This window comes from Larus michahellis, chromosome 4 (genome assembly GCF_964199755.1).
Source record: "Larus michahellis chromosome 4, bLarMic1.1, whole genome shotgun sequence".
NCBI lineage: Eukaryota > Metazoa > Chordata > Aves > Charadriiformes > Laridae > Larus > Larus michahellis.
In genome coordinates this window covers 66,750,371-66,764,944 of record NC_133899.1, presented here as the reverse complement: position 1 = coordinate 66,764,944, position 14,574 = coordinate 66,750,371, and the positions used below count along the sequence as shown (strand labels likewise).

The 14,574-nt window shown below is 46.5% G+C and overlaps 1 protein-coding gene across 3 annotated transcripts; it reads left to right on the top strand.

The window, feature by feature from the left end:
- The first annotated feature begins 393 nt into the window (after positions 1 to 393).
- TMED8 (transmembrane p24 trafficking protein family member 8) lies at positions 394 to 14,190 on the top strand. Of its 3 annotated transcripts, XR_012586783.1 has the most exons (7): positions 425 to 688; positions 1,931 to 2,009; positions 4,481 to 4,610; positions 5,543 to 5,684; positions 5,953 to 6,252; positions 7,265 to 7,667; positions 12,676 to 14,189. XR_012586783.1 is itself a non-coding variant. In XM_074585376.1 (6 exons), exons 1-6 carry the CDS (start codon positions 601 to 603, stop codon positions 12,825 to 12,827), a joined length of 891 nt encoding a protein of 296 aa, XP_074441477.1. In that variant the 5' UTR covers positions 394 to 600; the 3' UTR covers positions 12,828 to 14,190. The 3 variants fall into 3 exon arrangements, 2 of the variants coding, with proteins under 2 accessions (XP_074441477.1, XP_074441476.1); XM_074585376.1 differs by lacking the exon at positions 7,265 to 7,667 and having other exon boundaries at positions 394 to 688; positions 12,676 to 14,190; XM_074585375.1 differs by lacking the exon at positions 12,676 to 14,189 and having other exon boundaries at positions 415 to 688; positions 7,265 to 7,845.
- The last annotated feature ends 384 nt before the right edge of the window (positions 14,191 to 14,574 follow it).

Genomic DNA, 14,574 nt, shown 5'->3' with positions numbered 1-14,574 from the left:
CCGCTGTTCACACACACTCGCGCACACACACAGAGTTCAGGGACCGCGGTTCAGGCTCCGCCCGGGCCGGCAGCCCCGCACCTCGTACTGGGGGAAGCCGAGCTGCACCACCCACTCAGCCACCTCCGCGGCGCTCCAGGCCAGGAAGGGGCAGGCGGCCCGCGGCCCTCCCGCGCCCTCGGGCTCGGTTTCGGGCTCCGGCCCCTCGGGCCCCGGCCTCGGCTCCATGGGCGCCGTCCCCAGGTAACGCGTCCTTCCGGGCCCTCGTCCCCATGGCAACCACCACTTCCTGGAGGCGCACCCCCTCTTCCCTTCCGCCGCCCCTTCCACGCTGTCGGTCCAGCTCACTGCCCGCGCTCGGGGGCCCTGCGGAACTAGTCTTTGATTGGCTGCGTTGCCGAGGGGGGCGGCTGAGAGCAGAGCACCGCGGCACCGCCCTCTCCCTCCTGCCGGGCTCGCCGGCGTCCGCTCGGCTCTTGCCGTCCCCCCCCGCTCGGGTGTTTCCGCCGCCGGCGACCGCAGCGCTTCGGCCCCGCTCGGCTCTTTCCGCCGCGGCGGGCTGCCGCCCTCGGCTCCGCGCCCGCCCGCTCAGCCCTGCCCATGTCGGACGTGCCGCTCGCCGCCGGCTCCCGCTTCCAGCCCCCGGCCGCCGGGGCGCCGGGCGGCTCCGCGCCCCACGTCCCCTCAGGTACGGGCTCGGCAGGGGAGGGGGCAGCCGGGCTGGCCGCGGCAGGGAGCGGGAGCGGCTCCCCGCCCGGCCTGCGCGCTTGCCTCCCGGCGGCGGTGAGCGCTTGCAGCCCGGCCGCGGTCCCCGAGGGGGAGCATCCCCGGCGGCGGGGCGGCAGGCCCGGGGGCGCCTGTTTCAGCGTTGGCCTTAGGGCCGGGGAGGATGCCGCGGGTTTCCTCTCCATGGTGGGTGCCCTCGTTTCTCCCGGAGAAGCCTTATTTCCCCGGTGACAGTTTGCCTCGGCGCACACGCGAAGAGCAGCATCGGGAGTTAGTCCGTGGCTAACGTTCGCCACCGTCCCGGGTGGGGTGGCTGCTGGGGGAGGGGGGCGGGTTGCGATGCCTGGGCGTCCCGTTGTGCGGCGTGGAGGGGGGAGCCCGCCACCGATCGCCTCCGCTCCATCGCCCGGAGCTCCAGCAACAGTTCCCGGTGCTTCTTCCCCGCAGTGGGAAGTCGATGGAGGTTTATCAGAGACAGGCTGCTTTCCCCGGCGAAGGAGGCCCCGTCTAGCCGGGAGCTGGGCTACCCCCGCCGTCCGGTCTCTGCCGTGGGCTGGGGGCCTGGCGTTGTTGCCCGGGGGCTGGAGGTGCCTCGCAGCTCCCAGCTGACTCCGGAAAGGTGTATCATCAGAGAACTGCAAAAGCTGGAGCTTGCCCGTGCCCTCTGCCTTCATGCGATCAGACAGCGGGACTGTGGAGCGTGTACCGCAGTCGTATGGGGACAGAGCTTTCCCAGAGTTCAGGAGACTCGGGGGAGACTAGGAGCCATCTTTATAGACAGTTCTTTTAGCAGTGACTTAGGAATTTCCATCTCGTCAGTGCCCCGTGGGAACCGCTTGCATGATTGCTTTTTCCAGGGCTTTGTCAGCCCAGTTTTACGTGATGAAATTTGGCCTTGTTCTGTCCTCCTAAAGCTAGGATTGGTGGTTCCTCAATGAACCTTGCTTCGAAGAGTGGTTCTGCACCAAAAACACTCATGGGGTTTTGTTCTCCCTTTCCTAAGGTTGAGACAATTAAAAATCTTTGTTCTGCAAGGCGCTAGACACAGCTCATAACATGAAAAACTGGTTGGCGCAGCTCTTTGTTCCACAGCCGTGTGACTTTGTCAACATTAGAGTGCTGGCTGTAGTTTTTCCTTCTGCCTGTGTGTTTTGAAGACTGATACTTATTTCACCTTCTCTCTGTAAATTCTGTTTGTTGTTAGAAAATGAAGACTCGGCCCAAAAGACAGAGCCTGCAGATCAGCTGTTTGATTCTTTGGAGTCCAGTGCTTCGCAGAGCAGGTAGGAAGATATTTTTGTGTATTGTGGCTTACATGCACGACAATCTGTTTCACCCCTGTGACCTCCTCCATATGGCAGCTGATGCTTTGCAGGTGAAGAGAAGGGACCAGAGACTGAACTGTCTGCTTTGGGACAGTATATACCAGAACCGATATAGGAGGGGCTGTTCTTACAGGCTTAAGGTTGTTTTAAAGCTTATGAATTAATGAAGTGTAGTTCATAGCTCAGCTATTCAAATCACAGAATCATTCAGCTTGGAAGGAACGCTGCAAAGTTTTGTAGTCCGTTGTAAGAGCTAATAAACTTTCAGCAGGAAATTTTCTCTGTCTTGTCTGAAGAACACTTTAATAATTAAGCATTCCGGCTGTCTATAATTCTGGTGGAAGCTGAGCAAGAAAACACCTTTTACTGTTTTCTTGACAATGTTTTGGTTTTTTTCTTCACCCTTTGTTTTCTGTGTCACTCCTTCATAAATGCTGCTGTTATCAGAGGTTTGGCTTGTTACTGTGTTGGGTGTGTGGTGCCTGTGCCCGAGTCGTTGCATTGGTTACAAGCACTAATACCGTAAGCAGTGGAGTTTCATTTGCCATCATGCGTTTGTTGCACAAGATACAATTTCAGAAATGTGTGAGTTAATTACATCAGGCAGTAGATAAACCACAACCTCACTAAAAAAGAGGGGAAAAAATTCTAGCAAAACCCCCAGCAAACCACCCTACTTACTAAAACGACAGTTTGATGCCATCTTGGCTTGATGCTAATGACATCAGCCAATGATGATTATTAGCTAATGCTAATGATATCAGCCTTCTTGACTCCAAACATGTGTTCTTCCATCTCTTTATTATGTCCTCTAATTTTCTTTGAAGAGATTAATACAGACTGTGAGCAAAATGGCCAAAGTAGATGCTGGATACTTGTGCATGTTACCTGATAAATTTATCTAAGTTAGATCTCCTTTAAAAGGGACAGGGGTGGTCCAAAAGGGTTGCGTGAGGAGGAATCATCTGGACTCTGTCTTTGTAAATCTGCTTATAAAGCTTGTGTAGCTCTTCGTAATCTTTCAGTGAGACTTGGGCTTCAGTGGTGTCTGGAGGAAAGAATTCCCAAGCTGTTAGCTCCTATGTTGATGGAGAGCCTTTTGAGCAGATGTGTGCACCTGTCATAGCAAGTGACCAAACAGCCCTTCTAGGTGTGCAACTGCTAAGCTAAAAAGCAAATGGGCTGGAAAATGATGGCATAGAAGTCCAAATTTGTCCTGGGCTGCCAGAGAACTGTGAGAGTTCTTCCTTTAAAAAAATGTCCTCTCCAAGTGTCCGCATTTGCCGTTTTCTAGTCTTCTCTATGGATACAGCAAGGAATCTGTCTGAGTTGAGCTGTGTATGGGGTTTTTTTAATTTTTTTTCCAGCTGTTCCATACTATACTCATAGTCTGATCCCTTGCTAATGAGAATATTTCTTATTTCTGAAAGGAGACATTAGAGGAAGTGCACATATTTTCCATTACCGCTGTGTTCTCATGTTCCTGATCCTTTAGACCAAGGCAGTTGACATTGGTTTTATAGACCTGTAAGAAGGCTTTGCTTTTCAAAAGGGCAACTGTTGCCATTCTTATTAAAGACTAGGTTGCTTCTCATGGAAGTTTCACATAATATCTGAGAGTATGACAGAGGAGACTACTGACATCCATCTGAGTTCACTTGGGATGATAACTCTTTGCAGCTATAGGCAATATGCAGAGGTTTTTAAATATAATTTAGAAGAAAACCCTCAACAGAGAATGAATGCCAAAGACGTTTCCTTTCTTGACCATTCTTTTCCTGCTACGTACCTTTCTTTTTGTTCTAACATGTCCATCTCCTCTTGTCACAGTACAGTACTTAAACTCTTTGCTATTACTGTGCTGCCATTGTACATCTTACGACTTGCTTGTCTGTGCAGCATGTTTGGATATGGCAGAGAGACACCTGGGTGCTCCCTGTATCTCTTGGGATTGCTAACAGGAAAGGCATAAAGGGCCACGTAAATAGAGGGCATTTTCAGGATGGCTGTTTTGAATCCTTTCACTGATCCAGCTGACCTCTGATGGAATATGCAGATGTTATGTAGTAGCTGGCATAAAAGAAGTTGTCCTTTCTTGAGCAGAAAAGTTGCTACTGGTTTCTGCACTTGGTATGGTGTTGGTCAGCTAGCATGCTGTGGGGTGAGTGCAGTGAATTACAGCTCTCTAAAGCACAGAAAATATGGAATATCTCACTAAAGTTGCTCCCTCTGGCTCACATGGAAGATAGTCACATGGAGATGAGGGCAGGACTGGGGTGCAAAGAGCTCTTTTTGCACTTGGCAGGTGCTGACCACAGAAGCTTGTTCCCTTCAGTTCATTTGAATTTGAGTTCCAGAGCAGAGTGATTCCTCTGCTGGCTGTGCCCTGTGTGCAAGTGCTGAATTGTAGTGCTCTCTTCCTCCAAAAGGTCGCAGATTGGGTTGCTCATGAGTGTGGGCGCAACAGAGGATTCGAAGGAAGAAGCTGGCACTTCAGAGGACCAGGAAGTGGCTGCACTAGAAGAGAAGCTGCCTGACCAAATACAGTCCCTCAAAGAGGTAGGTGGGTGTTTCTTATGTCTGAAAGCAAGGACAGAGGCGTAGCAATAGTTCTTCCACCCTACTGCTGTGCTTATGGCTATGGGACTGAGGCTTTAAGGGTTGTGTTAAGACAAAAGTGGTATTAACATAGATTCAGTTATATCTTTTTCTGTACGTTAGTGTGAGGTAAGCATTATCCATCTGATTTGCAAAATCCCTCTTGTGTCTTTGGCTAGTCCTCGCTTCCTTGCAGTTTTTGGCTCGCTAGTGCTTCAGGGTTATTCTCACCTTCTGCCTCTTGTCTGGGGCTTCTGGGAATTCCCTTCTTGCAGATTTACGGAAGAGCGTACTGAAAGCGATTCTGCCATCTTTTGTTTCTTTTGCTGAGCAGCCAGTTCATTTGCATTACAGCTACAGTTGGGAAAACCTGTGCAAGTGGCACCGAGCTCAGGAAGTGTGAGTTTGTATATATGAGGAGAGAGGGCTAGCCCTAGTGAACTAGGTGGACTTTTAACTAGGATGCAGCAAATGACAGTTGGATTGTGGCTGTAGTCTAGATGCACACAGAGCTGAAAGGCTCTCCCTAGAGAGACTGAGTCTTGGGAATTCTTTCCAAGAGCAGGCAGATAAATCTGTAAGGCTGTTGCTTTGCTGAGAGGTGACAATGAACTCTGAGGCAGATGCAAAGATGTGCCTGACAAGGGGTGTGTAGTTTGTGGTACTAATGCAGCATTTGACTTCAAAGTTCATGACTTTGGTGCTGTGGGGGAAATAATGCAGAGAGGTGTCTCGGAGCCAGCCAGTTCTTTTTAACGAATAGAAGTTTTGTAGAGTCTGACTTGGCTGCAGAAAAATGCCCGAATTACTAATGCGTTGCTTTAAATCCAGCTGGGGACTTTCTTACCACAATAGTAAGACAGGTGACAATGTTTCTTATGTGCTTTGTGCAGAAAGCTGTTGTTCGAGTAACCAACTACCATGTACCTCAAGGAGCAGGGGATATAGTAATGATTCAGTCAGATCATACTGGTGCTGTGGATATCCTTTCAGCTGAGCTGGAGACTGCAGACCTCCTTGGGGAGCAGAGGAAAGGTGAGTCCTGAAAGGAAAACACTTGTTGGGGTGGCTTTTTAAGTGCCTGCCCTGGCTAGAGAAGAGTGGAGGCACTCCTGGAGACACTGCTAATTCCTGCTGGAAATTTTGGCTCCTGGCTGGCAAGTGGGAAAACTTCACATCCAAGGCTTCTGGGAACAGGCTCCAGAATGCAAAAGCCTTATCAGAAATAGATTCACTGTTTTCAGGTAACAGTTTGTCAGTAGTGAAAAGTCAGATGAGTCCAAGATCTTTTCCCTTGTCTCAGCTCAGCCTCCCCCTCTGGCTCCACCCACCATGTGGACCACTGAGAAGACGAAGGAATTCAAAGCCAAGATGGGAAAGGAGAAGAATGGCCGGATGGTGGTGAAGCGAGGCGAGGTGGTGACAGTCCGCGTGCCAACCCATCCTGATGGGAAATGCATTTGCTGGGAGTTTGCTACAGATGACTACGACATTGGGTTTGGAGTCTATTTTGACTGGACCACAGTTACCAGCACTGCCATTACTGTTCAGGTCAGCGAATCCAGTGATGAGGAGGATGAAGAGGAGGAGGAGGAAATTGAAGGTTAGTGCAGAGCTTATAAGGGTTAATTTGTGGTGCTTGTTGCTATGCTGCTGAGAGTGTCTGTCAGATGCTGTAATTTCCATCTATATTATTTACTCAGCCCACTTGTTATCTCTGCAGCCTTTTGGGCTCTTGTTTAGGCTGCGATGAGAAAGCATTTATCCTTTCCTGCTTCAGTGTATGTCAATGGCTGTCCTTCTCCAATAGCATTCTTGAAATCGAACACTTCGAAATCTAAAATCAGAATTCACTTGTTCAACTTCTACCTGATAAAAATATTATGGTCTGCAATTTTAATTTGGCTGTTTTTCTTCAGTCTCTCAGACTGCGAAATTTCTGGAGGTGAGTAAGAGCAAAAAGGTTTTGTTCCTGGGGTGGTTTTGATTGGTTGGTTGTTTTTTTTTCCCCCCAGTAGCTCCTGCTGACTGCATTTGAGAGGATTGCTACCTGGGTCTTTGTACTTGTGAAACACACAGCAATGTTGCCTGTTCTGTGGCTTCACTGTATGTGTGACCAGTGTAGCTGGCAGGTTGGTGTCTGAAATTAATTTTGCAGGTTCTCCAAAGAGGGGTTGGTTCCTGTAGGAGGAATCCTCTTGTGGAAGTGAATTGAGGACATAAACACAGTGAGGTTATAGCTAAGAGCTTTCCTACCTTTCTTTTGCTTCAAGTCTGTATCACTGGACCACTGTTGTGTGTATGAAAGCAGTGAATTGTTTAAAAAGTAAGTCCAGGGAGAAGGAGACCAGGCTGGCAGGCAAGTGGATACTGTACCATCAGTATTCCCAAGAGAACTGGTTCTCAGCATGTCCTCTGTAATGGTAAGGAAAGCTGGAGTTTGTGGGTATTGTTTGCAGAGAGATCAGAGTAGATGCTATGGGTGATGCTATCATAGTTAGCCTTCCATATATTGGCATGCCTCTACTGCATTCTGGTCTTGTCGATCTTTTTCTGGACTACCTAGTGGCTTAACTGGCTCTGGCCTACTTGCTTGTCTCCCCTCTCCCATTCAGGACTTGCCCCTGTTGGTGACGTGGAAAGGGGCTCCAAAAGCTATCTGCGGAACCGCTATGGAGAGATCATGCCTGTATATCGGAGGAACAGCCATCGGGAGGTGCAGGCAGGCAGCCATGAGTACCCAGGCGAGGGCATCTACCTGCTGAAATTTGATAACTCATACTCTCTCCTCCGCAATAAGACTCTGTTCTTTCATGTCTATTACACTAGCTGAAGAAACGGGAAGGGGCAGGGATGGCAGGCAGGTAATGGTGAGCGTAGCAGGCTGCCACCCAGCCCTGGTACTGCCTGATGGGCACTGCTGTGTGACAGAACCAACGCACAATTCTGCCGGCTCCTCTTCAGACACTAACTGGTTTCTCCCTACACCCTCCTTCCCTGCTGTCCCAGTGGAGAAAGGTAATTGTGACTGCCTGGTTGTCCACAGGCAACTTTCTGTAAAACTTTGGGAGGTCTGCTCTACGCAGGCATCGGGCTGGGCCTTCATGTCGAGCTGGTAGATGCCCAGAGGCCAGGTTCAGGTGGTTGTGGTTTCGATCTGTTGCACTGGTACGAAATGAAGTGAAAATATTCTTGATCTGTTACGTTTTGTGAATAACTTTTCCCACTCTCCTGCTGCATCTGCATCACTAGAGGGCAGCTGTCAGCTGCAATGAGCCAAAAGCACAGCTGGCTTGTCACCTAGCCACTGATAATCTCATCACCTACCACCATTACATGTCACCAGCAGCCAGTGCTTCCGTCACTTGTGTCAGTGGGGGTGCAGCTGGCCAGCAGCAGTGGTGGCTAGGCCACGCTACAGTGGGCGGGCCCCAAACGGTAGTCACAGCATGTGTTTGAACAGGGGGTGGGGGGAGGGTGCACACCTCTAAGTCCATAAGATCCTTATCCTACAGATAAAGAATCGGATGTTATACCTGTTGATTGTAGGGATGTGTAGATGATTAAAACTTCAGTGACCACCAAAAGTTTTTTCTATAATCCAGATGTGAAGCAGAAGAAATTACTGCTGTGCTGAATAAAGGTTGGAGTACAACCAATAAAATATACAGGAAACGTTTCCCAGTAGCAGCATGTTGGTTCACTGGTGTTGCTGCCAGCTGGATAATACCATATGTAGCAAGGAAAAGGCTCCCCAGAGAAGTGTAGCTTGTCAGCTGCTAGTGCTGTTGCAAAGGTATTGTTGGAAAAGAACATCTCTGCTCAGACAGTCGAAAGGTGTGGGATTTAACCGGTCCTTTCTGAGAACCAGAATCAGAAAGGCCGTTGCTAACCCTGGCCACATGGTAAAGGGTGGAGTTCCTTGGCATGTTTTGGTGGCTAGCGATGGCATTAGTGATCACCTGCTCAAGTACTGGGAGAGCTGAACAAGGATTAAGTTAATCCTTCAGAGATGAATTTTAAATCATGTTTATCTGTAACCTGTTTATTTTAATACTTTTAACTTGAAATCATTCTCTTTTCTAAGAATACTGCTGTATTTACATTTTGATACCTCTTTGCAGAGACACAAAATGGCTGTTTGCATGGTGATTCTAGTAAAGTTCTGAGTTTTATTTTTAAATCCTTCAGGAAAAGCACCTCTACTTGGTCCGTTCCCTCTATTGAGAGGGAATAATGGACAGAATGATTTTGGGGTAGTTAAAGCCAAAGACTTCACTCCCGTTGGAGGGCCATGTATTTCCTAGTAAGGCTGTATTGTAATGCTGTGCAATTTGCTCCATATTCAAGCTCTTAACTATCTCTGCTTACTTATTCACTGCCCCAGAGCACTTAGTATGTCCAAATGGTAAGAGAGAGCAGTCAGTCTACAGCAGAGCAGGCCAAGCTGGGAGCAGGAGGAGTGGAAATGCAAAGAACACTGGTTTGGAGCACAGTGGCTTTCTGTGTGAGTATGCAGAGAGCAGAGTTTTTGCTGCTTTGGACCCCGAGATGGGGAGAAAACAGCTGCCCTTCTCAAGAGAGAGAGCACGCACACCTGGGCTAGGGGGGGAAGTGCAAAGCTGCCTTATTCAAGCAGGGGCAATGACAAGACAACCTTGCAGGTAGCAGAACAGGCTTGGTATCTGTCAGAGTAAGATGCTCTTTCATTTAGCAGCTTGGGGAGGATTATTCCTTCCTTTAGCCTCTCTTGCGGAAGATGAAGGACCATGCTGTGGCCTTTGTACAGCACTTGAATCAGGCCTGAGCAACTCGGGTAAGGCACTCGCCTTTTTATTTTCCATCCTTTGTCTATCAAGTTCCTAGACACTAAACAGAAGAAGATAGAAAAGACCCTTCAGTCTGACAACCACGTCAGCACTGCCCCACTCAATGTCTGCCTTTGGCCCTTTGCTGGGAGATCCACAGAACCCTGCGTGCACTTGCTGGTTAATGCATGATGCCCTGTCTTTCACCCACTCCAGTTTCTAATTAGGACTTATTTATGATGAAGGCAACTCTGACCCGTACATACATTAGATATTTCAGAATCATTGATCCTCAGTTGCATGGCTTATTGCAGGCTAGTGGGATATCTCCACTAAAAAGCTGTTTCCCTTATAGTGTAGCCTCCCCATTGCTAACTCGCAGCTACTTCCCCTTCCTGTCTGTTTGTTGCTCATATTAAAGTTTGAAATGCATTTTGTCATGTTGTTAAGAAGTCAATAAGGCCTGCTTCACATCAATTTTGATCACTCACTGACACGTAAATACTAGTGCCAGTTTTCAAGCCATTAGTTAGTGGTTTCAGTTAAGATAAGTTGCACTGTAGATGGCAATCCTGTTCCTCAGTTCTAGCTTTCTGAAGCGTGGACCAACCTTTAATAAGGCTCAGGTCACTTGTTTGGAACTGTGCCCGTCTCCTAGTCTCAGTGACTTCAGCCCCACAGCAGCATTGAACATGGTACGTCATCCTGATCCGCGTGTGTCTGGTCTACAAATGCAGTGTGCCCATAGATAGGCCTGCCACCGTGGAACTGAAAGCGTTTTGTGTGTGTTATTTCTCCGCTTCAGTTTTCCAGAAATATCTGGTATCTCTTTTGAACACAGGATAGTTTTAGGCACAGAATATTTCATCTATAGGAAACAGAAGCTTCACGGTCATACAGGATAATTCCTCTTTTTGTTTGTTTTTGGTTTTGTGTTGTTTTTTTTTTTAAATCCCACATTACACAAGTATGTTGTTTCTCAGGTATTCAGATAGCATTTGTTACTCACATGACAACTTCTCTTTGGAACGGTATATAGTCTTTATTCATTTTCTGATAAATCCAGTAGCTTGGCTGTGTGGCTAGTGATTAACAGCAGCCATTCCCATTCAAAATCGAACTTGTAGTTGGTTCAAAGAAGTAGTCTTTATTTCTCATGTGTCCTTTTTTTCAGTTTGGAGTATCTCCTGGATTTGTGTCCAATCCTGCAATCTGGCTGAGGCAGTTATGGAAACCCTTATTATTTTAATTAGAGACCTTTGGAACTAGACCTTGGGTCTAGAGAGACAAATGAATTAAAAAGGCAGTTGCACTTTAGAGAGGAAAATTAATCCTCGAGAAAGGAAAATTCCTTTTTTGTTTCTGTGGAAGGAAGATTTCAGATAAGTTTTTAAAATGTGTTTCTTCTCACTGTAAATTGTGTCTAGAAATTCAAATAGCTAAATCAAGGAAGAAGCTGCTTTTGCATTTTGGGTTTGCTTTTGTGAAAGCACAAAATCGTTTCCCATTTTGTTTTGAATATAATTTAGATCTAGAAATAAGATTTACATGTTCAGCCAGAGATGAACTCTGTTCTGAAGAAGTCCTGCAGTGCAGGACTTGTATAAAAATTAGCTCATATAGTTGTTTATTTATAATAATGGTAACAATCTGTTGGGCTTTTTTTTTTTTATGTCAAAGAGGGTCATAAGCTCTCCATTGTTTTCTCTTTTTTTTTTTTTTTTCCCCTCTTAGGTGTAATGTAGCGGCAGGAGTTTAAACTATATGTTTTACTGAGGACAGAGAGTTAGAATTGCTTAAATCAGGGACCACCTGTACTGATTTAATTTATTCATAAACTCTTTGGAGGCCTGTAACATGGATTCTTGTGAAAGGTTATTGGTGTCAGACATAGGCTAGTTGCAAATTAATGCTTGGGACCCATTCAGCAGTTACATAGATGATCATTACTGGTAATGGGCCATTTACATAAACAGGTAAGATGAAAATGTGTAAGAGAATGAGCTTAGTTGTCTGACTTCAGGTGCTAAAAAGAACGTTGAGTTACTATGCAACTGAGGCTAAAAGACAGCCACATGCCTGCCTTTTTGGATCTACCCTGTGCGCTTGTCGTCTTGTAACTGTGTGTGCACGTAACCTTCATCTGTGGCCTGCAGTGGGTCAGCTATCATGGTGCTTGCCCCGGTGAGGTGGGTTAGAGGTGAACCTTGTCACGTGTCTAGTTGCTGAAAGACATTAATTTTTGTGGGGAATTAGGGTAGAGAATGAATCCTTAAATGAGTTCACTTTTATCCCTGCTGCTTATACCCTTCTTGTCTCACTACCCCCACTAAAGCCACTCCACAGAGGATTTATCACAAGGTGCCTTAGGAACAAGGAGCATATTTGAAATAAGAGCCATAGACGTCATTAATCCAAGGGTTTCCTTCTCCTTGTTTTCTGCCCATTTGGGTAGAGGGGAGGCACTTCCTAAGGTCAGGCCAGGAAAGCCCCTGTAGGCCCTTCCTGGAGATTTAAGCTGTTCATTAGACGGCCTTGTTGCCCTACGATGAGTACTAGAATGGTGTTTGAGTTTCCTGGCGCCATAAGATTCTTTGCCTTTTAAAATCATATGCTGCTGTCAGATATTGAGGAGCACCAGAGGACTACTCCTTTTTATATGCCGATGCTAAACCTGAGGACCAGAGGGACACTAGATAGATACAGAAGAGCATTCCTTGTGACCATTCATCATTTTCTCTAAAAAGAGTGTCTGAATCCAGCGTTGTGAGTGGTGTGTGCTGATGTGTATTGAGGCTGGATAAGAGACCAAAGCAACAAAGTTGTTTGTGTTTTTTTTTTTTTGATCTACAAGTGTGAAAGAAAAGACTGTTTTCTCCTTTTCTCATATCTGGGAAAATAATGGGTGTGACAATGTCATGTAGATGTAGCAGAATATCTCAGTTGGTAGAATGAAAAACTGGGAACTGATTGTGTTAAATACATTGGCTAATTAGACTGTGGAAGAAGCCATGAATTTAGCAGGAGTGAAAGTGCTACGTCACTTATCTAAATAAGTTGATTTGCAGTAAATACCAACTAAACAAAGTTTTAGAAGGTACATAAAACTGCAGAGTTCAAACACGTCTTGCTAGGAGAAGAATTTTCTGTGGGGTTATTTCACGTTTGCCTCCAAAGAGTCTCTGGCAACTTATTCTGAAACACTGGTGCTGTTGCAGCTGAAGATGCGACATCAGGCTGGATAGATGACAGGTCTGACTCCCCCTGGCTTTTCTGCGTTCTGTTCTGGATTTTACATGTTGCTTTCTCAGAAGCTTCATCACAAGAAATGTACCCTTTATCAGTCGGGGAGAGAGGAAGAACTTTGTGATCCATCAGTGAGGCTTCTCTGGTTTAAGCCCATCTGGACTGGTGAGTCAAGTCCCTTGGGCAAGAAGCTGGATGCCCACCATTAAGCTCAGAGCTAAGGAGGCTTTGCCAAGTAATGACCTTGAAGGAGCTGCATTTTGAAATTATAAATAGCTGGAGATGGTCTCCCTGCAACCTCCAGGATGCCCTGGTGACTATCGGCCCTCCTCAGAGGGAAGTAGTCTGCTCTTAACTCGCTGCTGCAAGCTGCTAGCGTAGTCTTTCAATGGGGAGCATCTTGTAGCTGGTCATATCTTTTTCAGAGCTATATTCTTGTGAACTGCGATGGTTGTCTGTAAGTCCTTATCGATGTGATGTGAATATTTTTGATGTCCTGTGATTTCAAAATTGAGTTCTCGGCTCCAACTGTTTGCTTCTCCTGTCCTGCCAAGATAGGAGTTTTAAATGGAGGAGAGGGTATTTTAACAAAATGTGGTACTGAACCTCTTGCTGAAGGGCACATATGAAGACTGTATTTATAGTGTGCTTGCATTCCTTCTACGCTTGGTTTGTATTGTTTATATTTGATGTGTTGTGGCTGATTTGTAACAGTATATTGGAACTTATTCCCTTTAAATAAACTTTTCACTATGCAACCAAGAACTTTTGTTTCCTGTTTAAAGCAAATGAGTGTCTTGATATGAAAAACCAAACTACAGACATTCCAACAAAACAAGAATACAATTAAACTTAGTTTTATGAGCAAAGAAGACACAAACACTCAAAGTGTACTTTGCAGTGTGCTGGGCATCCTGGTTGCAAACGGATAGGAAAATGCTCTGTGTCAGCTGCTGCTGCTGCTGGTTCCAGACAGGAAACTTTCTGTCTGTTAAAATGACTTGCTGAGATATGTTTTGTTTGTGGTTTTTTTTTTTTTTTTAATTCTTCAAATTCTTTGCAATGCTTGAGATTATAGCGAATGCCTAAAGCATTGGAGAGGAACAAGTGGTACCCAAGCTCATATCATGGACATGGGTAGGTTTTGAATGGTTTACCCTCCAGTGCTTCATACTGGTACTTTTCACGTCCATTTTGAGAGATCCCCTATAGCTGCCTATTCCGTTTCTTCAGCATTCAATCTGAAGGATTAAAAACATCTCATCAGTTACCAGGTGCTGATTAAATTATCTAGAGAAAAGCGTTTGCCCTTCATAGCTCCTCATAGCTGCTTCCCCATCAACTTTATCTTACTATGAAGACTGTATTTACATGGCCTGAAGGAAGCACACCTGCTGGTGAAAATGATACCTGCAGCCAGGGCCATCCTTCCTCACTTGTCTCATTACAGAGTTTGGTAGGACAAGTTCTGCAGAAGCTCAGTTGTCTTTGTTGTAGTCCTGTGTTTGCTTGGAGCACTTTTTATAAAATAATCAATGGGCAGGAGCAATCATAAAGCAAGTTGACCAAAGGGGTTGGTGACTCCACCAAGATGTTTCATCTTGTTTTAAGGCCACTGAAGAGAAACAGCGCTACAGCTATTTCATGACCAGGCGCTCCCTAGGAATCCCTGTCCTTGTGCTTGGCTCGGGTGTGTTGCCAGGAGGAAAACTAAGCATTTTTGTGGGGGTGCAGGGAAGTCATGTGAAATTTCACGACGTTAGCTCTTTTCCCACCCTTTCTGTGATTTTGGGGGTTGGGCTGCAGCAGAAACGCTCTGATCGTGAGGTGCCCAGCGAAGGTCTGGCAGCGGGTGTCGTTGGCCCTGCCTG

What these genes read in the sequence shown, in the direction of transcription:
- TMED8 (XM_074585375.1), top strand. Translation starts at nt 601, where the DNA reads ATGTCGGACGTGCCGCTCGCCGCCGGCTCCCGCTTCCAGCCCCCGGCC. An exon ending in CCTTGGGGAGCAGAGGAAAG is followed by an intron (nt 5,685 to 5,952) that starts GTGAGTCCTGAA and finishes CCCTTGTCTCAG; the next exon opens with CTCAGCCTCCCCCTCTGGCT. An exon ending in GGAGGAGGAGGAAATTGAAG is followed by an intron (nt 6,253 to 7,264) that starts GTTAGTGCAGAG and finishes TCTCCCATTCAG; the next exon opens with GACTTGCCCCTGTTGGTGAC.